The 25,536-nt window shown below is 31.9% G+C and overlaps 1 protein-coding gene across 5 annotated transcripts in view; it reads left to right on the plus strand.

The window, feature by feature from the left end:
- The window catches only part of LOC128996837 (very low-density lipoprotein receptor-like), a 335,698-nt gene that overhangs the window by 287,929 nt on the left and 22,233 nt on the right, over positions 1-25,536 (plus strand). For 4 of the 5 annotated variants that reach the window (XM_054422334.1, XM_054422336.1, XM_054422338.1 and 1 more), the window contains 2 exons: positions 20,533-20,655; positions 24,506-24,628. In XM_054422334.1, the coding sequence (XP_054278309.1) occupies positions 20,533-20,655; positions 24,506-24,628 (246 nt within the window). Of the gene's footprint in view, positions 1-20,532; positions 20,656-21,700; positions 21,821-24,505; positions 24,629-25,536 lie in introns of all 5 variants that reach the window. The other variant, XM_054422335.1, reaches the window with a different exon arrangement.

The raw sequence follows: 25,536 nt of genomic DNA on the forward strand, positions 1-25,536 counted from the left end.
GAGTCATCAATCATTACCGTTACAGTCTCACTTGGTTCACCGTGCCTGTAAAAACGGATGAAATTTGTTTTTTGAGAATTTATTTTCAAATTGATGTTTTCAAAAAATTGAACACATGAATTTAGATCTACAAAAGTTTTGATTTCTAGATTTGGAAGATTGTTGGCACTGCAACAGAGAGTCGTATCATCAGCATACTGAACCAATTCGCTAGATCCAGATGCTGAAGACAGATCGTTAACGTAAATTAAAAATAAAATTGGACCAAGAATGGATCCCTGCGGGACACCATACTTTAACAGAGCTGGTTTTGAAAGATGATTTGAGACCTGCACCTGTTGAGTTCTGTTTGAAAGGTAAGATTTTATCCAATGCAACGGAACACCTCGAACACCGTAGTGTTCTAATTTTGACAGGAGGATACTGTGGTCGACGCAGTCAAAAGCCTTGGTAAGATCTAGAAAGACACTGAGTGTCGGGTGATGCTTGTCCAGATTCTCAATTACCTTACTGACAAGGCTGTGCACTGCATCCACTGAACATTTCCCCCTTCTGAACCCAAATTGATCAAATGAAAAAATGTTGTGATGATTGAGGAATGCTAACAACTGAATCAAGAACAGTTTTTCAAAGATTTTGCTAAACACAGGCAAGAGAGAGATAGGACGGTAGTTGTTGGCATTGAGTGGGTCCCCCTTTTTAAAGATTGGAATAATTTTTGCCCTTTTCAGATCTTCAGGGAAACACCCACTCTTGAAAGATGCATTGACTGCTTCCGTCAATGGACGTAATATATGCTCAGACAGTTGCTTGAGAAGCCACACAGACATGCCATCGACATCTGTTGATCTCTTCGACGGTAGTTGATTTATGACAGTTGCAACTTCCTCCTCTGTTACGGGGAAAAGTCCCATAGACATAATGGGACTATCACCTATCACTGGCTGCATATTTCCCAAGGATGTCACATTTGAAATTGCTACTTGGGAAAAATAATCATTAAGGTAGTTTGCCACATTCGAAGGTTCTGTGACTACCCCACTGTTTATTCTTACATGAATAGGTTTTTCAGTTTTCTGGCCTTTTATATTGTTGATCACACCCCATGCTGATTTTGAGATATTGTCACTATCTTTTAATTTTTTTCTAATTTCATAGGATTTCGCTGCTCTAATTAGTTTTCTGTAAATTCTTTTGTAATTTTTAAAAAATATTTTGAAATTTGCATCACTTGTTGCTTTAGCCGTAATATAGTGTTGCTTTAGTTTTTCTCTAGATACCAAAATACCTTTAGTTATCCAAGAAACATTTTGAGATTTTATTTTTATTTTCATCTTTCTTTTTGGACAGTTTGAGTCAAGGTGATATCTAAAGCTGTACATGAAATGTTGAAAAAATCAGTTGATTTGGTTTGTGATAAATATTTCCATTGCTCATTTTTTAAACAGGCTTTAAATGATTTAATTGTTGAGGGGTTGACAGTCCTTCCCTCATAAACCGAGGAGGGAGTAGTTGCTGGAGAACAATCATTGATATATATCTGCTGCGCATCATGGTCTGAGATGGCTGTAGTAACAACTGATGTTACCAAATTTTCACAGTTTGAAATTACATTGTCAATGGCACTAGACGAGGTTGCAGTTACACGTGTGGGTGAGTTTATGCGCCATTGCAAACCAAAAGACCCTAAAAGGTCTCTCAGCTGTTTAGTCTCAGGAAGAGAGGCGTCTAGTACATTGATATTGAAGTCACCAGCAACTACGAATTGACTACTCCTTGAGCTTAAGTCGCTCAGCAAAATCTCAAAATTTCGAAAAAAAGCATTTAAAAGACCATCATGTGACCTATATAGACCTATGATGATTATAGGGCTTTGATTTGACATCGTTACTTTCACTCCAGCAACTTCGAAGTCTTTGTCTGTGGTATTCGGAACAGAAAATGGCGCATAGACTATGTGAGACCTAACAAATATTGCGACACCACCACCTTGAAACCTCGACCTGACAAAAGAATTAGACATTTCAAAATTTTTTACATGAAAATACTGAATATTTGCAGACTTGAAATGATGCTCAGTAGCAACAAACACATCTGGCTGAAGCTCCTCACACAGAAGCTCCAATTGGAGAAGTTTGTTTGTTGCACACTGAACATTTTGATGCACTATTGATAATTTAGTACCTAATTCGGGGCTACAAGGGTGGCGCCGGTCGAAGTTAGTGAACAACTGCTCTGAGATTGACTCGGAATTCCTAAAAAAAGAGTGTGAGTGGAATTAGATACTACGTTACATACAGGTTTATAACTTTGTGAAAGAGGTTCTGAATTTGGTAAATTTAAATTATTTAGTTGGAGGTCTGGAGTCAGTAGTGGAAAGTCTTGCAGACAGTTGAGTTTTGGTGGTGGTAGTGATGGTGAAGAAGGTGATAGGAGCTGTACCTGGTGAGTGTTAGAGATGGATGGTAGTGGCGTGGACTGCTTGAGAGGAGCATGATGTCGCTGATGGACCGGAGGACTGCGTAGATGGGGCACTGCAGGAGGAGATGTATTCTTTGGCATCTCTTGTTGCGAGGTGACTGTTAATGATGTTGAGTCTGTTGTAGCCTGTCTGATTAGTCTGGTTAACTGATCTGCCAGTAGCTGTTTGCCCCTTCTGTTGTAGTGTAGACCATGTCTTGTGAAGTGTGATCTGTTGAGTATTGCATTGACATCTACATAAGAGAGGTTGGCCTGTCCTTTGTAGTCCTGTATCCTGTGAGATATGTTCCAGTTTGCATAATAAATGTTGTTGTTGATTGAAGGAGTATCGTAGCGATAAGGTATGCTATTAATAATAATATTAGATGTCAAGTTAACGGAAAGAAGAGATTGAACACCTTGGGTAACAGTTAGTTGTGAAGGCTCATTTTGATGTAGATCATTTGACCCTGCTAACACAATGACAAAATCCTCCTTGCCGAAATTGTTGATCATACTCATCCCATCTCGAACAACATGTTTAAGTTTAGCTCCGGGCTTGGTGTAGACAAAAATGTCGAAATCTTCCTCTAAATCTTTCAGATACTTTCCGAAATCCTTGCCTTGACTGTCAGCTAATAAAGTAAGGCGCCTTTTATTCCTTGGAAAATCAGAAGATCGATTTAGCTGTTTTTTATTAGACTTTGTAGACTTTGTAGATGTAGTAGATGTAGTTGAAGGAGGTTCGGCTGATTTGTGAGCTTGAGCCTGAACCTCGACTCTTACGCCATCACAAGGTGGTACACACATTTCTTCAGCAAGAGCGGAGAATCTGTTTGTGGTAATAATTGGTCGTACATCTTGATGATTTACTATGGTTTTTTTAACTGTGTTATTTGGAAGTGCAAACTCTGTATTCCCAGGAATTGATCTACTCTTATCCATTCCTTGATATAGAGAGTTACTCTCACATTGTAATATATTGATGACTGCATCTTTATCCTTTAAGTCTGCATGCATCTTTAACTGAACTTGTTTCAGGTTTTCAATTTGAAGTTTTAATAATTTTATATCTTCTTCTGCCTTTTCTTCAAAGTGCAATGAAACTTCAAAATTTTCCCTTCTCTGGGCTTTTTCTTTTTCCAGTAGCTTTTCTAACGTTTTATTTTCCTCAGTTAGATCATAAATATGTTTCTTCAAATCGTTATTTACTGTAGTTGATGCATCCAATCTATTCAAAGTATTCGTTATATCTGGTATTAAATCCACTATAGCTTCATTACCATACTTTTCTGCTACAACTGAAAGAGTCCCACGAATATTTATGGCAAGACCCACCACATCATCATTTACCAATTCACCTCTTAGGTTTTCAAGACCATTTTCAGCTTCGCGTAATAAATTCTCTCGACCACGACGAGTAATTGGCTTGGACATATTTTACTCCCTTCAATACTCTCAATGCAAGCTATCAGTACAGCACTGTCATGCGGGTTAGTCTACTCTTGCGTTGAAGGCATCACCAGCCGTGACCTAGTTGCGGTGGTTGCTCGTAGATAGCGTAGTAAATAAATAATAGAACGTAAGGTAAAAAACTAAAAATATATTTTTTTTCTTTGGAAATGCAAAAAATCTTATTAAATTGTTAACAAATGACATGAGTTCTACAGATATATTTTTGAAATCAGTCTAAATTGTATTTTAGTAGTTTTGCAAACGCTTGATAAATAGCAAGCAGTAGTAATGTAACTACAATATACCAATAATAACACTAAAACAGTTCCCTTCATGAAATAGTAATAAATCACACTGATTGAACTATAAAAAGAGAGTTTCTATTGCATTTTTCTCTTTAACACCATTTATTGTAGGATCACAAAAAATATTTAGTTCTGTTCATAATTTTCCAATATGCACTAACAATACTATTACGGTAAATTCGGAATACTGGAAGGTATAATTTTACGGTTTTTATTAAGTATGTTACCGTATGTATCATATTCGATTATCTGTTTCCTATAGTAAGATGGTCACCATTTCTTCTGGCTAAAGCGACAATATTAAACTAGAGTTAGGTTAAATTTGCTTTTTATGTATTTATTAATTCACGTTACGTTTAGTTATACATGTTTAATCATGTGTCTTTTTTACAGGTAGGCCTACACTTTCTTCTATGAGATACGTAGATGTCGTAAGTTAAACCAATTCACAAAAAGACTAGAAGAACCTTTTTTGATCATAATCTTTACTTTTACACGGATTTACGCATACTTAGTTATTTTAAAGGCACATTGGAAGCAATTTCACATCAAATTTCGGTTTATACGCTATAGATAAACCGGCGATATCACAGCAATAATGGTCGGCTAATATTAAATGTAACCACAAGCTTGGCTACATCCAGCAATATGCTTACACAGACTGATGTATCGGTTAACCACATTCATTTTGTTAACCACCTCACATTTGTTGCCAAACACAGAATAGTTTTTAATTTTACACTAAATCTCAAATATATATTTTAGGCTCATGTGGTGTGTATGATCTAAAAACTAATAACAATGGATAAACCATCGTCTCTAAACGAGAGTTAGCCAAACAATGCGTTTGAAAGGATTTGAACATAAATTGCATTTCGATCGAATGCTTTGGTTGTCTGTGGCTTGTTTGATTTTGAACTGATCAAAACCGGATCAATTTGACTTTGGTCTTTGAGTTTTCAAGGCAAATGTATTTATATAACAGGACAATCTCCGATAACAAAGGTCAACGATGTAAACAAACAGCTACTTTGTCCACTGAAAATAAGTCATTATAAAATTCAAATAAGAAACATGAGTAGTAGAATAATAATCATAACTTTATATGTTGTAGGCACTCACTATATCTATTTTCTACGTTAGTCGGATGCTTTGCAGTATGGTGGTTATTAACTAAGAGTAAACTAAAACAATAAAAGTTATCTTATCCTGCGTTAGTACTACGATAAAAATTACTTATCCTACTAAACGTTTCACGGTTGTAAAATAATGTTTAAATTAAGATCACATTATTGTACAGTATACAATAAAATTTTGGTATGGACATATTTCGAATCGGCAAATGTTACTTGAACCCTAACTTGCAATAATAAACAGGTTGTATTAGATTCAGAAACTAATAAGAAAAAAAATACATCTAATTACCTTACGTTAGATTGAATAGTAAACTGCTAAATTAATTTACATCTAAATCAGTTATTAGGCTTTTAGAAACACGGTGATATAGTTCTATACTGGCTATAAAACTAGTGCAATTGTGTCAGTAAGGTTTTTCTTTCATTCGTAGATTATATTATTGGTAACTAAGCATACAAGGGTTTGTAATTTGGGCAATGAACTGATTTTAATACACGTCATTTTGCAATAAATGATAAAAGACTATGTTTTGGGTGTAAACACTGCAAAAGCCCCGTTTCTTCTCGATGAATCTATTTTGGCTTTTAATTTTTTTATTGATTTCATTTTTTTACGCAATCATTTTTAATTTTGGAATTGAAACAAATTTATGTTGGATTACAAAATCAATATTTCTATTATAGACATTTGAAATTGTACATAAAAATAAAAGAAATTCACCATAAGTTGTAAATAATACCTTTGTCTCTTTTTAATTGGATCAAATCTGCCTAATCAAACTATTGAGTCTACAACAGTGAGTTTAAATTGTGTATTTGTTGAATCAATTAAACATTTCATTTAAACGTAAAAATATGTAACACATTTTTGTAATTATAACCCTGTGCATTTATTGTTGTATCATGTGTAACCATACAAAATGTATTACGTATTTTCATCAACACGTTGTTTCATAAGCATTCTAAACTTATGCTAATAGCTAACGCTAATAGCTAAACGTTATAAGGGTAACGTAGGCAATGCACCATGATGCTAAAGTTTGGTCTTTATGAGTTTATAAGACAGATGGAAGTGAAATTCTTGTGTAAGACGATTATAGACATAAGGATTTAAAAAAATTGTTGCTTTGTTTTATTATAACACTACTTGCTGATTTTAATATAACCTTATTTTGTTCTTTGCATTCTATTTTTTTTCGTATTCCGTTATTTTTAGTTTCTTGTATAATTTATGTATTTCTTCATAACCACTCATGACACATAATTTAGTCGTAATGGTTTATATCATGCTGCCTTTGCATGCGACTTTCAATAACTAAAATCAACGTAAATTCTAAATTATCGTACTTTAAATATTATGTTCATACACCTTAAAAGATTTGAAATGTATTCCGCATCGAGAAAAGATGCTACACTCAACTAGTCCTCAGAAAATGTTAGCAAAATTAAGGTGAGGAAAGGTTGTCTTTGCGAATTCTAAACGTAGTGATACGAAAAATCAAGGACTTATGAAGTAAGTAAACGTAATGAAAGTATCACATGACACTCCTTATAACGTTTACAAGTGATTTCAAACATCTAACTAATCAAAGTAGCTGGGTTTGTAGTTGATAGTATCCAGCAAACCTTCACAATTTCCCAATATTCGAACAAAGCTTTTACACTAATTGTAGTATTATTGGTCGTTAAATCAAAGTTAAAAAAGTTAAGTTACAATAGCTGTATTTGATAATAGCATAAGGTTATTTCCTGCAGCTTGGCAAATCCAGTAAAAGACAAACTGTTCTTGTCATTTGTATGCTGGATGGCTTTAAGATTCAATCAATTGATAAGTCCTAGACTTTTTCAGTGTCCTACTTGACAAAACTAGGATACAGTTAAGTATGTTTAAAATAACATTTATTTATTTATCAAAATCCATCGATAAGTGGGTTAAAGGTACTTTTAAGTGTGCTTACATTATTTTGCCAATATAATAGCATTTTTAAGAATTAGTTTAGCTCCAGGAAGCGTAGTTCTTCTGTACACTTTGCACACACTTTAAAAACACTGGTATAAAATCTTAATATGATATTTTAATTATATTTTTAATTCTTAAAGTATATTTTGTCAGGAATATCAAACTGGTGGCGTTGGTTGCTTTCACGTTTTTTGCCTGACACATTCGCCGTCAGGTCAATACCAATGCTTCTATCTAAGCAAAACTCATCTCCATAACTTAAGGTATATTTAGGATTGAAAATGCACTATCGTACTGGAAAACAGTTTTTTTTTTCTATCAAAAATCTAGCACGTTAGGTAAGGAAGTAAATTAATCCGGTTTGAATTAATATTTAACTATTCTTACGTTTTTAAACAACTTGAACAAAACAAAAAGATTACCAGCGTAGAATTTATTTAAAACCTAAGCTTTTTCTTTCCTTTATAATTATGTGAGATAATGAACAAAAATATAAATACTGTACATGCTAAATTTTAAAACATGGTACTACGGTCTTAATTTTATTTTGAGAAAAGCCTGATGCAGTGTTAAAACATTGATCAGCCTCGGTCCAATAATGCAAATGTTGATGGCCTAAATATCAGTATCCATAGCAAGTCATGCTATATTAGACGTATACATATGCATATGCATCTGTAGCTATTTCTCTTGCCATCTTTCCCATCGGTATAACATGCTCAGGCAGTATATAAACTGCAATAATGACGCATACCATATATTTCCTGCGCTCTTTTGCAGATTTATGTATTTTTCAAAACTTAAGTTTAAAATTGTTTTATTCTTAGTGGTAAAAACATTAAACTTTGTTCATTTTACTAGAGGTGCAATGACACAAGCGTGGGTGACACAGAAAACCCGTGGGTGCCACTATGTTTCAACCTATTTAAAGTATTGTATTAGGTCAGTAAGGCATAAAAACTTGTGTAATTTATTAGATTACATATTGATTTTTAATTTACAACCTAAGATGTGTGCATGATACAAATTAAAGTATGTTAAACTAGCTGAATACCCGTCCTTCGTACGGGGTTGGCGAATAAGTATAAAATGCTTATTGCAGTTATACTAATGCTTTGTGTTTGCAATGGAAGAGGACACGGTTTGAGAACATTTGGTTCTTTTAATTTACAGAAGCTAACTGAAACTTGCATACAAAAATAAACAAAAAACATAAACAGCAATACTTTAATCAAAGAGTCACTCTAAAATAATTTATATGACTGATTGTAGAAATATAAAAATATTATGATGTAAAAAATATAAAAGCAATCTACAATATTAAAATTTACATTCACTCTCATACTGCTTTGGTTATCTCTTATGTATAGTAGGCGAGGTCACTCTATGAGCACGTAGATGTCAACCACACACTGTAAAGTAAGCTTTTGACCTAATGTACCGCAATTCTTCTCTTGACGCCAACCATCGCTACTTTTGTTCTAGCATTGTTAAATTATTCTGTTTAGGCGTATTTAAATTAGGGGCCCCAACCCAAGTCTCCGGTTGGGAACATAAGAGGGTAAGCAAGTGGATCTAACGACAGATCTATAATGGATACGCGTTTAACATTATTAGTGTTGGAAAAAGCTATACGATTTATTTGGCCAGGTGGTGCTTTGTTTTCAGCTTTAAAAATTGCTGCGAAATCTACACAGGTAGCACCATTGTAGCGAGGGAAGACACTTCTTCCGTCTCTTATTACGTACATAAGAATCTCACTTGACTCCTCGGAGCTCTCGTCCCTACATAATGTCTGCCAGTCTTCAAAGATTTGCAAATGGGTTGGCATTGTGACCCTATTTCCCGCATATTTTTTCATTGCATTTTTTTCCGCTTAGTTCTCATTTTGGTTCTAGTGACATTGTCGTACTTACTTATATATATGTGCGTATTCAGGATAATCACCATCTTCAGGAACTAGAGGACCCACTCGGTGGTAAAACGTGTCACGGATCTTAAAATTGTAGATTCCCTGTGGAACTTTCTCATCTTAATGAGCTTTGGAGCTGACTATGGTAAAGGCAGAACTGAATTGACGAACTTTATCCAAATAATTCAGATTGGGAGTTTCCAATAAGAAGTTTATTGTGGTGAATTGCACAAATGAGGTAAACGAACCTTTCATTTATTGCAACAAAGAGTAGCCTACAAACTTAACTGTCTCGGTCAGTCTTTTCTAAAAAATATGTAAGCCACTACAATGTAAATATTTAACGTTCATTTGTCCGAGATTGGACTATCACAACGGTGGTACTACCACTATGTACTCATCAAATTTTCAATTGAGAGGTTGATGCAAGCGGTCATGTCCGCGTTCCCTCCAGTCACTCACAGTTCTTCGTCGTACTGGCGGCATTTGATTTTAAATGCAAATGAAGTAAGAAATTTCTCTTCATTATGAACCAGACTTAGTTAACAGATTGAAACAAAATATAAATTCCAGCTTTGCTCTGGAAGTTTTAAGTTCTGCAGTCTGTGCCGTAAAAACTATTTCATATGTTATTTGTAAACAAAGGGAAATGAGTTTGATTAAATGTCAACAGATAGCGCCACCTTTCAAACTATAGCTCCCTTTTGTACTTAAGTGGTGCCCTTTCTAAATATTCTGAGACGTATTTGCACATCTATGTGAAAATGCCTTTAATTTGACACCTCAAACTTTAAAATCCTTCAAGCCGTTATTGAGTTATGACTGTGAAAAGAAAACTGCTTGCGTATATAGATTACCAGCCTTACACAATAGGCAATTAAAACTCCCCTTAACCCAAACAATAGAAATCAAAATGAATGAATGTAAAATATTGATTTTTTATGTTGTTTTAACAATCTAAACCAATTGAACAATTATTGGCATAGCTCAGTTCGTTGGTACTGGTATAACCCATTGATTAAAAAAAAATTCTATTACAATTAAATTTATATGATGTATACAACAAGTAGGTATTTTGCCCATTGACCATTTCAATAGAACCCAACTACTGAACATACACCCAATTACTGAATGTAGAGCCCTCAGAGGTTCCCTTAATGAAGGTGTGGCACTCCTGTGCGCCCTTTCAAACAATCTTTTGCCATCCAATCTTGCTAACGTCCAATCTCTTCATAGAATATTCTGATGACTTCTAACGTAATTAATCAAACTTTGTCGGTAGAACTTATTTTTATTGATACATACACACTATAGATCATGCTCGTCTAAATGATAATCAGAAACTATTGATATAGCATATAAGAATATTCTGAGCACATAAAATCTACGGATGAATTAAAGAAACGTATTTTGTGGTATGAAATGACCCATTTCTCAATTATATAAACAATTTTGTACAAATATCCAAATAAAGTAGTTTTATTTATAGCAAACTGAGCCAAGTAAAACTTTCCCCAGAATTTAGTAATTTTTGAACTATTTTACAATTGATTGTTCATGAAAGTAAAATTGATAAAACAAGTGTACAACAGTTGTATTAAATATAACCATAACTGTTTTTATTTCTACTAAATAAATTGCATTTACGGAAAAGCGTTTCCAGCAAATGACAAGCTTCTTGTTGTAGTTGGTATGCTGGATGCTTTCAAGATTCAATCAATTGATAAGTTCCCAGATTTCTTCGATGCCCTACTTTACAAAACTAGGTTTACGTTAAGGAGGAATACAAATACTTAGTTAAATGAAACTACTGACAAGAGAGTTGAAGACAGTTTCGTTTATAGTTTCTTTATTAAAAATTTTAGTTAAATATTGAATGGTCATTTATACAATTTATAAAAAAATGTGTTTAACTTGTTTGTGTTATGTAATTTTTCATTTTTGACACGTCTTATAATTTGTATACTCAAAAAACACTGGTACGAAATTTATATTTTTAACTATACTGTTTATCCTTACAGTATTTTATTGTTCAAGCAACGTCAAGACGTTTAGGCAATCAAATAACATACTAAATCTGGGTCACACTCAAATTAAAAAATATCACCCACTATGTACGACTTTTAAAATTTAAAAACTGCAACGTTTGTGTAATATTGTTTTAATGTAACTGGTATAGCAAATTTAAAAAGTTAAAATAGTATTATTCCTTTTGAATTTAAAATTAGTTTCAAGATAATTGAGTGAATATATAAATACATACCGTATTTTAAAACAAGATTATAAAACCTTAATCGTACTGTGAAAAAAAGGTAATATTAAAATTACATGACTACTATAGCAATAATGCAAATGAAGATGGCTAGCATCCATCAGTATCTATATAGACCGAGTCATGCTATATTGGACGTATGCATATGGATATGCATCCGTGCATATCACCCACAGCATCTGATCTGTAGGTATAATCATAAGTTGCACCAACGAGGTAAATATGTGTTTATCTTTAGATCGTTGTGTCGTGTTAATTAGTTTTATAAATGATTTAAATAACATTGAAAATCTTAAACCAATTATGAGGTTTTTCAAGGCTTAGCCCAGTGTCGTGTTTTACATTACAGTTCCTATAAACTATAGCTATAGTTGAATAGTTTTTTATTCAAGAATTTAATTTTTTTTAGATATTCAATGATGAAAATAGATAATTTAATTATGCTTTGACAACCCTTTACAGGTACTTTTATGTGATCCCAAAAATAGTTTATTATATTATATTCTATTCTCAAATTGACATTCTTGAACCCACACGTAATTGATTGATTTCAGCATTCAATTTATTTTTCATGAAATAGTTGCCTCCACAATAAATCCAGTATAAATTATGTTTCAGCAATAAATGTGTAACCACTCTTACAAGAGCTGTATTTCCGTCTGCCTGCAACGCTGCCTCTTGCCCATAAAGATAAAACCCTTCGTCACGCCACATTAACTCCATTACCCTAGCCGCGTTATTTCTAAAACATAGCTCTAGAATAAAACACACCTAAATGAGCCTTGGAAAAGAAATATCCCTGCGTAGCAAAGAGGTAAATTTAAAAAAGCTTAAAATATCGTATTAGTTTCATAACATAAATGTCTAAATCCAAGTCCCGTATTACGTATTAATTTTCTTATTTATATAGTTTTTCTACATCGATTTACCACATATATTTTACTTCCTACTTGGGATTGTAATTATAGTATTATATTTTTGATCAAAAGAATTATTATAATACTCATAGATTTGAATAAGATTTTGTAAAACATATTACATATTCAAAATATGTTTTTACAATCTATTTCGGAAGTTATTTTAAACGTGCTGAATTATATGTATCCATAACAAGATTACTTTCTGAACTTTTGGTGTATTCCATTATATATTTAATGGAGTTTACAAGTAATAAAAGTTAAGGGATATAAATTATGCAATTGGATGTGTAATATGTGTAATATACAAGAACCAATATGAATATTGACAACGTACTATGCTATTTACCGGTACATGAAATTGTATTGAATGAATGGTTATTAGTCTGCATATACAACGTGTGTTTTACATACAGGAATCTAAGTAAGATATGCAAAAATATGCGACAAAATGAGAAAAATAAATAAATTTATTATTTTCTTTTAGTTCATATACTTGGTGTATAGGATATAGAGTGGAATAAAAGTCCCGGGACAGTTAAATTCACAAAAACTACAAAAAGTAATAGACATAGAGCTTTAAAATTGGGAAACCACTAATTGGCATTTAAATAATTTTAACACATTATTCAGTGATGCGCTACCTGCTCAGGGGGGCGGCCCGCTAAGAGTCATAAGGTAATCTTAAATACAAGCATACATTAATATGCACATTAAATTGAAGATTGTTACTAGTGAAGCGAATTTTAACTCAAACGGACATCCGAATCGAAAATTGCAGCATCTCAAAGATATCTTATATCTGCCATATTTTACTCAGTTATTCTTTTGAGCTCAAATCCGTGGCATTGTATTCCACTGTATTCTACGAATTAAGACCTTTAATTTGATGTGCATATCTAGCTATTTATACGTTTATGAGTCTCTTCAGACTTCTAGTTGATGCCTGAGATTGTAGCGTATAATATCAATGCAAATTCAATGCATCTTAGAAAAGCTGTAGTTTTTGACTCGGTTGTTCATTTGAGTTTGGGATTCCGGCATTGTATTTTACTAACTAAGGCCTTTAATTTTATGTGCATTTTAAACTATGCGTAATTTAAGATTTTTTCTGACTCCTAGGGAGCCATCCCCCTGAGGAGGTAATGCATCACTGAATGTGTTAAAATAATATTAATGCCCAGTAGATGCGTACCAAGTTATCTTTATTACCTTTTGAAACATTTAACCATCCCGGGAATTTTTTCCACCCTTTATATGTGTGTATGTATATATATATATATATCAATATAAAATACAAATACAAACTATATTAATTGAACAAATGTTGTATCCCAAACTAGAGAACAAAATATTTGGAGTTTGTATACTTCAAATATTTTGGGTCAACCCATTATATTAAAATAATGTTACAATTCAAACGACCTCGTTGTATTCATTAAAGAGCGTTATACAAGATTTGAGGCTTTCAGTTGCACTTCAGAGTACATCATTATTGCACCACGTGCAAGCAATGGACGAAATAGCTTTCAGACTGAGTCAAACTAGGTAATTGCTATTTAATGGCTATTGTTATATGCATTGACCATTTTATTCTTAGTAGTCATTTTTTATTATTTAAAGATTGAGTTACTTGTCGTCTTAACAAGACAATTTGAGTAAAGAAATATAATTATGAAGATAGGAGAGTTTCACTAAAGTGAATCACTATCCACATCAGGACTAAACATTAGTTCCTAAAAGGTTTCTCAAATTCATATAGATCTGAAAGTAAACACCAATATTTTTTTTTAATTAGATCGATGACAAAAAAAGTTTTCCTACACTTAATCTTTAACATTAAAAACTAGTAATTTCAAACCCGTTTCTGTTTAAAATTTAAAAAATCTATTCACGACACTAATTTTTGTTGAAGCGGCTCTGAAGAGTTTGGAGGCAAATCCCTCTTACCGACTTTTTACCAATATTGTGAATCAACCTGAAAGCAGACCTAAACAATTTTTCATAAACTAAATTTACTAACGTGAAGCTGTCCGTTATATTCATTGCTTTTTGTTGAACGAAAACATTTGTACGTTTAAAAACCTTCTAAAATCAACGTAAATTCGTCCCAGGACTCTTTTAATAAGATTGAGATGAAGAACTTATTGAAAATATTTAGCTTGCTCCCAATACAATATTAAGTAGTATTTTTTGAAGGATATTTACAGAAAACCAGTGTACATGTTGTTCAAATTCAAGCAACTGCAAAGTATTACAGAAGTTATTTCAAAACGAATAACAGTCATACTTACAACAAGTTTAAAAGAGTCAACTCAAAGATTACCGGTTTGTAACTCATGGAAATACTCACCGTTATATTGCAACATGATTATCAAAAACACCGATGAACTTCATTAAATCCAACCTATTTAACATTTCGAAACAAATATAATCAATTTAATTTAATACTTAAACATGTTAATTGCTACCTAAGGCTAAAAGTGAATATCTCGTTGTTTTCAATCGTGTAAAGGTTCTTTTGTACTGGCAATGTTTCAATTTGCTACGTAGCAGATGAAAAGGGCGTTTGTAAGGCAATAACTGGGAGGTAATTTTGCGAATGAAATGTTATTAACCTAAATGTTAAGAGTAGCCTAGCTACCGCGAGCATTTCTGCTTGATATGATAACGTTGATATTAAATAGCTATTTATTATGTATGTTAGCTTTCCATTGCTATTATATTTTATAATAAAAATTCCGTTTTAAATATGAATGTATTGTTTTGTTATTGTATCAAGTGTTTTATTTTTTCAAAGTTTCATATGAAATAAATCCAAAAAGTTAAGTCAATAATTTAAAAATTTATTTTAACTAAATTTTTCCGTATTGGAGATTTTTTTATATTAATAACTTAACGTGAAAATATTATGTGGATGATAAAAAAATTGTATTTTACAATTTTATTTGGTAATAGGTACATTAGGCCCCTATACGTGCATATTCTATATATTTTCTCAATTTTGTATAGTGTGGTGAAAAATAGCGTTCGTACCACAGGCCGAAAGTGTTTTGCAGCTCTCGATTGTTTAAAGCTCTCGACATCGTCTCGAGCTTAAAAAATTATCTCGAGCCAGCAAAACCTAATTTTCGGCCCTAGGCCTAGGTACGAAACATACATAATTCAGTGATATAGTGAGTCCTCAGGGTTTAAAAAACCGAATTAAACACACTTTTTAGCATTTGGTAAATCATATAAGTTTTATTGGTATTGAAATAAAATATATGTCTGGATATTTGCAGCTATCTAATGAGAACTTCTTGACCAATTTTAATCAAAATTCTACCAAAATTGTTTGGTGAGTGCATGATGGTTGGTGGGGGGGGGGGGGGTAATAGGTATTACAATATGTTTTAACTTTCTTTAAAATCTCAAATACTTTGTCACTTTTTCTATTTAATATTGTCCCTAACTATTTGATACTATTATAATGTTTTACATGTATAATTTTATTTTATTTTATGTAATAGTAAGTAAGATGTTTTGTCTCACTGAAAGTGTATGTTTACTTTCCACTGTACACTTTTTTTTAGAATAAAGTTTATTTTGATTTGATTAGATTTTTAGGAAAATAAATTTTTGGTCAACATCGTGCATTTAATTAAGTTTTCTGAAAGAAAATAAAAATACTTCTTATAACACACTTGTTACATGTATATTTATATTTCCACTAATCACTTTAAAGACAACAAATACATATGGAATACAGTAAATGGTGATCTATTTTGATTGGTCATTCCAATCATTATCCCTAATGAGCGAATCTAAATTACAATATTTTATATGCGTTTACCGTCTTGTTAGTCAACAAGTTCAAGTTTAAATATCTATGTTACTAATTTTGATTAACTAATGTCATTAGACGTATTATTTTATTTTAGTTATAACACACAAATCTTTTTAATTTTAGCATATTCTATATCAGGAATATATTTTTATAACCTAACACTTTTAATTTGCAATTCATTTCACCTTAGTCATCAATTCCTATATATCTACAAATCATTGTATGGATCATGTTTTGTATTCAAACTAATACTAAGTTATAAGTAGACAACCGCAATCTTCATTAAATAAATTTGAATACATCCTTAGTCGTGATGACCATGTTATACAGGGTGTTCATTTGAAAACTTTCCATATCTGTTGTGTGCAAAGGGAAGGCTTTTAACACTTGTTTGTTCTCATTTTCCCCTAATTTGGACATGCCAAATCCAATAAAATTATTTTCAATTTCGAAAAATGCCCCAAAAGGGCCCAATTTGGGGGGTAGGGGTGCTTTTTGAGAAATTTTCAAATGTAAACATGGGTTGTGTGATACATCAATTTAAAGGTCTAATCGCCCCGACTATTTTGGTGCAATAAAAATGTAATTATCTTTAACCGTATTTACAGGGTGGGTCAAAACGTTTTAAAAAAGGACTTTGAAGTTAAGTACCGTATTACCCGAACTACTGAACGGAACAGCGCCAAATTTCTTTCCAAGCTTATTCTTGATCTACTCTTTAAGATAACTTGTAATAAGGGCATTTTCCATGTTATTTTCTAATTTTTAAAAAATCTCAAATTTTAAGAATAAAAGAAAGCTGAAAACTCAAAATTCTTAAATAGCAAGGTATAACAAATTTCATACCACGTGAAAGGTCCTTTTTTAACAAACATTTTACGTATTTAAGTTTTCTTTCTATCTCTTACCGTTTAAAAATTGCAGTAGAAAAACTGAATTTTCTATGGTAAAATTATAACTAGTTTTCTAACAAAACACATTGCACTTTGCTCAACGATGTATTATGATTAATTACAAATTGATCAACTACTTTTACTTGTGTCAGTTCATCTTGGACCCTTCATCCTGTTCTTTTCTCATTGGTAACTGAGCCAGTTTCAGAAAGTTCTTAACTAAATCATTTACAGCTTTATGACTTAAGGTCTTACCTGGATATTTATTGTTAAACAATTTGCAGTTATCCTGAAACACTTTTGTTCTGCCCAATAAGTAAAAATAAAGTCTATTTTTTTAAGTGTACACCATATTCGATTAGATACTACAGAAAATAGTACTTTTTGAAATTAGTACTACCATTGACTAGTCAATGGTACTACAGAAAGCGGTCCACATGTAGGTTGTCCTCATCAGCTATAAGACTTGTTTTTCACAAAGTAAAACGTAATGACTTGTTTGTCAATCAGGGTATCAATAATCATGAATTGTTTCCTTCAGTTAATGCACCATTAAATGTGTCTAGAGACGAATTTTGTCTGTTTTATTAGAAAACTAGTTGCAATATTACTATGGAAAATTCAGTTTTTCTACTGCAATTTTTAAACGGTAAGAGATAGAAAGAAAACTTAAATACGTAAAATGTTTGTTAAAAAAGGACCTTTCACGTGGTATGAAATTTGTTATACCTTGCTATTTAAGAATTTTGAGTTTTCAGCTTTCTTTTATTCTTAAAATTTGAGATTTTTTAAAAATTAGAAAATAACATGGAAAATGCCCTTATTACAAGTTATCTTAAAGAGTAGATCAAGAATAAGCTTGGAAAGAAATTTGGCGCTGTTCCGTTCAGTAGTTCGGGTAATACGGTACTTAACTTCAAAGTCCTTTTTTAAAACGTTTTGACCCACCCTGTAAATACGGTTAAAGATAATTACATTTTTATTGCACCAAAATAGTCGGGGCGATTAGACCTTTAAATTGATGTATCACACAACCCATGTTTACATTTGAAAATTTCTCAAAAAGCACCCCTACCCCCCAAATTGGGCCCTTTTGGGGCATTTTTCGAAATTGAAAATAATTTTATTGGATTTGGCATGTCCAAATTAGGGGAAAATGAGAACAAACAAGTGTTAAAAGCCTTACCTTTGCACACAACAGATATGGAAAGTTTTCAAATGAACACCCTGTATAAAGAAGAGTCCTTCTTCACTAATGAAAGTATTACACTCGTGAAGCTCCATCTCAACCAATCCTGTCCTCGCCTTATTCTCTATGGAGATATTATCATTGAATATAAATTATTATATCATAAAAAATAAAAAATAAACATTAGACAGTGACATTACTAAAAACATTAGACACAACAATAATAAGGTTTTATTATCAATCCAAAACATGGTACATGTACTCTAAATTTACATAGGGTTTCCGTCCCAGTGTACGACTGATATTCTTTCAATCGCTAACAAAGAATGTCATATTCTAAATGCTTTTAAAATACTAACATTATCATAGGAGCTAATATAAAAATTATCAAAGCTATTGTAAGGAACACTAACACGAACCAGTTTTAATAAATAGTTATCCTCTAAAGTATCGTTGGTATTTACGTTTTGATATAGCCTAAAATAGCGTCATAAGTGTTTTTAGCGACGCTAAAAAATCTGAGTATCCATTAATACTTAGTACAATTTAAAAGATTAAACTAACCACCCTTATTCTTACTTACCCATTACCCATTAAACACATTTTAAAACGTTGCTATGAAAGCATCTTAATAAATATTTCATGAGGTGTTTAATCGTTAACTATACTAACAGTTATTTACGAGCCTTAACTTTTAAAAGCGTAAATTGACTTCTGTACCACCAATGTTTCAATTTGCTATGTAGCAGATGAAAAGGGCGCGTTAAAAGCAATAACCGGCGGGTAATTTCGCGAGGGAAATGTTATTAACCTAAATGTTAAGAGCAGCTACAGCAAGCATGTTCTCTGCTTACGTTGACATTTCAAAATACAGCAGTTGATTGTGTCTTTTATATCATGATAAAATATGTTTTATGATTTGTAACTATTATTTTTTTGTTTTATTTTATTACATTTCAAAGTAATTTAGTATGTCAAAGTAATTTATGAGTATAGTAATTATTTGGTAAGCCTTAAAATAAAATATTATGCACATAACGTGGTTTTAATTTATTTAGTTAATCTGATTTAAATTTCATAACTTATTTAATTGCCGATTGTTTTACGTGGAACATGATGCTAATATTATAAGATTTGTTAAACGTATTATATTAATTATTTAATGTAAGGGACTAAGAGCACACACTGTTATACGTAGTGTTAACATATAATCACATAAAATAGTATTAGTCTATGATGATATTAAATAAAACATTTCTAAGTATTTTTCGTATAAACATTTGAATTAGAACACCAAAATGTTATACATACTTGTTTTATCTTAAAATACAATCAAATGAAGCTCTCAAATAGAATCATAATTTTTTTTTATTTAAATATTGGCCACAAAAATCTAGTTAAATGTGATAACTCGGATTTGAACATTTTAACATGGGAATAGAACATTCTCATTCGTCCACTCAGTTTGAATCAAAAACATATTTAATGAGCGTGTTACGGGAATAAATTGATTAAAGTGTTAAAATTCTGCTGGTTATTAATATGGTTTTAGAGTGATATCATACATGAGTGTGTTATTGTGGGTCATTATTTATAACTGATTAAATACGGGTTTTCTGCTTCATTAGGTACCTGTGTGTTTGTATTGAATTACCATGTTTTCTCATTTAGCGTTCTAATTTAATCGTTCTGAAAATATGTAATTATAGAGTTGCATTATATCAATTACTGTTATAGCTGGGATTAAGATCCTTGCTCTTTGGTGATATTTTTAGTAATGAGTGAAAATATTTTAATATAATTTTGAATGCTTGAATTGTATGGTTTTCTTTTGGCACCTTAAGTTTAAAAACCCATAATAATTTTTTTTTTATTATTCTTTTACGTTTGTCACGAATTTAATTGGAAATCTTTGAATTACATTTTATATGAGTGAAAGTATAAATGAAAACAAAATATATTACTGTTTTTTTATTTTGCTTGCGGTCATAAAAAATAATCTTGCATATAACGGATTGCGTATATAATATTCAGCCATACTCTTCAAGGTAACCAACATTATAGTTATAACAAAATGTAGGAGACTTGGTTCATATGTAACATGATCAAAATAAAACCTTTAAGTCTACACTTTATACGCTATAACAAAAGGGGGTTTTCCTCTTTACACGTGACGATAGTAGAACATTTTATTTTTGTTTCAGAAAATCGATCATGTTCATCCACGGAGTTCAAGTGCAAAAACAACAGATGTATTCCACTTCACTGGCAATGTGACAACGAGAACGATTGTAGAGACGGCAGCGATGAAGATCCTCATACTTGTCGTGAGTATTTGTGTTTTGTGTAAACAGTGTAATACTATTTTGAAAGCTTGAAACCTGTAGTAAACATTTCGTACATAGTTTAACTATTAATAGAATACTCTACACATCAAAAATATGTAAGGGGAGTAATTAACAATGGAATATTCTGTTGATATTGCTATTTTTTTTTTTTTTATTTACTACACCAAACAAGTAAGCTTTTGTCAACTCAAGATGTGTTTGTCTTTGACGTGTACAGTAGTAATTGTAACAGCTGATAAATAGGTTTATAATAAAACCTCAGTGCTTCCCCAGATGTTTTTACATTTGAGGTGTTAGCACATATACAAAGACAAACCAATTTATCAAGTTATTTAATTGTTAAGGCAGCATAATCTTTGAAGTTGTTGTTGTTTTGGTGTCTAGTAACTTTCCTATGGATTTTATTAATTCGTATGTACAATGTTCCGTTATGATTTATTAACTTAATACTCTCAGAAAAGACGCTAAATCATAAATACCAATTTTAATTATTTCATTCGGTACTGAAATATTACTGTAATATGAACTCAATAACCCAATTATACGAGTAGTTACATAGAATTGTATTTGCATCCACAACACCTTCAACTAAATTTAATAATCTGTATTCACTAGTGCAATCTTCTCACAACTTACTCGGAATTGAATTACATTCCAAACTCGCCCCTTTCAAGTTCTTTATATCTGTTGAAAGGAGGAAAACTTCAATAAATATAATGTATTTGCACAACGTCAAAAGCTTGCTTAAATTTTATGGTAGCAATTGAATGTAAAATACCTTTTAGTGATTTATTTTCGATTCAATTTGTGTTTAGAAGGTTTTCATAAGATTACAATCTACCAATTTTAAAATTAAAGGCAAGTCTAATTTATTTTTAAATAGTCATAAATCGTCAATCTTGTATTTACAACATTTATATGAATTTATCTTGTATTTCAAGATTTATATGTATTTATTTTCTTAGGTAATACGTATTTATTTGTTGTACTCGTCTGTTTTTCTACTAACTATTGAGTGCTATAGGTTCAATTGAATGTAAACCTGGGTTCTTCACGTGCGGTAACGGAGAATGTATTCCCAGGGACTGGGTATGCGATGGTCATGCAGACTGTATAGATTGGAAAGATGAAAAGTCTTGTGAATGTAAGTATTTTTCAGTCGGAGGGAAATGCCATGAATCCTGGTGGAATCTTCAGGGAACGATTGTCTGTTTGTCCAAGTCCAATGTCTACGTCTGTTCTGGTTTGGAATGAATTTTGGAGTTGTGTAACCAAAATAATATTATATTGTATAACCAGTTTTCGATTTTCCCTGTAGAATTTAGGATTGTGAAAACCAACAGAGGGCTGCGAGCAGGATTGCGTTTCTAGAGGTTTCCTAGCTATCTATGGTATAGTAGTTTAAAATCTGAATGTGCCATTTTGGTCATTAGCAATAGCTTTCCATAAAATATACTAAGGTGGTTCAGAAATCAAAGAAATAGTAAGTTCAAAAAAACTCAAGTACAATTTCCTTTAGGCTCTAAGACTAATTTATTGTAGACCCTAACTGTGATCAACCGAATTTCAGGTAATAAATTATGTTTGTTTTTGTGTATTTGTGGGTGAACAGGGCCCTGTAACTGTTACAGGAATCTGTCCCTTTAGCTTTGCGTGGGATTGCAGCTGCGACAGGCGTTTGTGTGTTTTGGATGGGCGAAACAATTGCTTCGATAAGTCTTCTTAATTTATTATATTGATCTCAATGACTATGGGAAGAGTAACTGTTTTTTTTTTTCAATTAATTTTAATTTTTTATAGTAGCTCATAGGAAATAGATTATTTTGTAGAAGTAGGTGGTAGTGATTACGGATATAGGCAACGTTTTGTTATCATTGGTAATGCGATCAACTTTTTTCAGCTGTAAAAGGGCTTATTTTTTTATGTTTCCTTCATATCCCACCGTAAAACCCCAGTAAATCTAGTTTTATTGATATAGTTTGACTGTATAACAAACGATCATATGAAAGTACACTTGTGTAAAGCAAAAAAAAACCTGCTAAACTAGAGACTATACAGGGTGATTGATATAAGTGTGCCAGCCGTTTTATTCGAAAACCATAAGAGATATCAAAAAAAGTTAAGCGGTAAGTGCCTTGGATTTTTTATTTAAAAAATTGTAGTCTAGTAGAAAAAAATATTGTTGTCGCCATTTTTCCAATATGGCCGCCAACTTTGATTTTTCTAACGGAACACCCTGTATTTTATGATGTATTCCGGTAGAAAATGTAATTTTAAGACGATTTTATTCTTGTATTTTTTTTATAAACCTAACAGTTTCAAAGATAATAATGGTTTAAGTTGTGAGATTTTAAATTCTTTTCGAATAAAACAGCTGGCATGCCTGCTTTTAGGCCTTTATCGAAACTCTTTCTCATGCCGAAATTTCAAAACTGTAACTAATATTATCTTTGAAACGGTTAGGTTTATGAAAAGAATTACGCGAATAAAATCGTCTTAAAATTACATTTTCTACCAGAATACATCATAAAATACAGGGTGTTCCATAAGAAAAATCAAAGTAGGCGGCCATGTTGGAAAAATGGCGGCTAAAATAATTTTTTCGACTCTACTACAATTTTTAAAATAAAAATCCAAGGCACTTACCGTTTAACTTTTTTTATATCTCTTATGGTTTTCGAATAAAACGGCTGGCACATATATATCAATCACTCTGTATAAACTCAAATCCTAATAGTAATTAGTATTTGTGTTTTGATGGTTCCTAGTTTTGCAGGGCTCATACTTGGACCTTAATAGTAATTTTGGTCTAAGAACTTAAATTAAATTCCTCAATTACAAAATTAATTTTGATATATGTAATCTTTAGATTCCTTTTTTTAGTAACATAATTAAAAGATAAATACGCATTTTAAGTAAATCTCAGAATGCATTTACAACAAACATCTCAACTGTTCCATCACCGGGGGCTACTAAAACAAGAACATTTCAAAGCCAAGAGATTCAACAAGTTTGAATCTTGTCTTTGTTCAACGCCAACCACTTCGCCTTAGGTAATTAATTCGGAAACCCTTCACAAAGGCACATTTCTGTTTGTTATGCTAAACATTCAATATTCCCGGCTAAGCTAAGTGCATCTTTGGTTGAACTCACGGAGTTCTTGTAAATATTCTATTAGTGGCTTATTATTCAATGATTTGCATTGCGAAAATATTCCTAATGCATTTTCGTTGTGATTTGGTGCAAATTTAAATTCAAAATGTATTTATGGTGGGAGTAGCTGAACTTTTATAATGTGTACTTTCTATAGATGGAAAAATAACTATTGAGAATGATTTATATATAGGACTAGAGTGTTCTATATGAAAGCAATGGAGTTTAACAAGTTGTTTTCGCATATTTGTGCAAACTCTTTGTTTTGTGGATTTATGTACCTACTGCTTATAGTTTCACCTGACCTTTGAGTTCTGAGCTACCCTTAATCCGTTACACGTTTCGCCTAAGTGAATAGTTTACGTTATATGTTTTGTTTCAGAAATAGTGTTCACCACACTTGGCGATCCGGAACCCCCAGATATATTTTATATACAGCCGATGTTATGTTCGATCTTAAACTTTATTGCATGTGGTGTGTAAATAATGGTGGTAAAATGTTTGTTCCAGTCATCAGGTTTCAGGAATAATTAGCATTTCCAGGGAGTATTGAAATGTTACAGGACTAATTACTCAATCAACTTTGGGAGGTGAATATAAACGCATGCGTCTTACTAATGAGTGGGAGAGTGTGTTCCTCCTCCTAATATCTAATGTACCATTCCCTGTGTTTTAGAACACCGTGTATGTGGGCCAGAGGAGTTCACATGTCGGGATTCTATAGGAGAATGTGTTCCCCTGACTTGGATGTGCGATGATAATGCTGACTGTGCAGACGGTTCCGATGAAAAAGCGTGCAGTAAGATCATTTATTGCCTGATAGAGTGATTTGTGTGATTGTACGTTCTTTTTTATTTATTTTTTCTCAGGCATTATAACTAAAGCGAAAAAACCCAAAAGTTTATAAGTTTAATTTTTTAGAATGACGGTAGCCCTAGCCTTTTTGGGGACCATCTTGTTTTTTACAACCGTTCAATTATCCTTCCAAAGGATTCCGAATAAGTCTTAGTGAGAATAATTCATGCAGTTAGTAGAAATAGGTACAACTATTATAAATCTAATAAATACATATATTTTTATATCAGCAGAAGATTTTGCTTGCGGGATTATTTTAGATCTGTAATTACTCTTACATTTTAAAACATCAATAACAAGTAAATAAGGTATTTGCATAAATTAAAGCTCTCCTCCAACCCACAAGACATATAAAACATGTACCAGATATATAGTCAAGCAGTCGTGGGTTTACAAATTTAGTATTTTATCACACAGTTTATCGTGGAGGTTAGAGGTCTTTGACACAAGACTTGTTGACCTATTTTTTTTGTCAAAACGTTAAGGTTCATAACGATGTATATTGAATGTATGCCATTTTTACGTAATATGCCATAAAATCTTAGTATAAAATGTGTTGAAATTTTAACTATTGGAATAAAAATATTAAGTGATGCTCTTGTAAAATTCATTTTTATAACATTTATATTGACGGATTATGGTTTTGAGCCCATAATAATTGACTGTATTAGTTTTTCACGGGACATTTAGCCTACGAATAAATTCAGGTGTTAATGTGTTTTGGATTTGTTATAAGTGAAATTTAAAACTGTAAACATTCTTTTTTTTAATCTTCCTCCCCCTATTCCTATGTTATAATTGCAATGCAAGTTAAGTTTGTGTTAACCATTATTGCATGTTATGGTTTTACTG

This window comes from Macrosteles quadrilineatus, unplaced genomic scaffold (assembly GCF_028750875.1).
Source record: "Macrosteles quadrilineatus isolate MER2022 unplaced genomic scaffold, UCM_ALF_1.0 Scaffold_6__1_contigs__length_79288215, whole genome shotgun sequence".
Lineage (NCBI taxonomy): Eukaryota > Metazoa > Arthropoda > Insecta > Hemiptera > Cicadellidae > Macrosteles > Macrosteles quadrilineatus.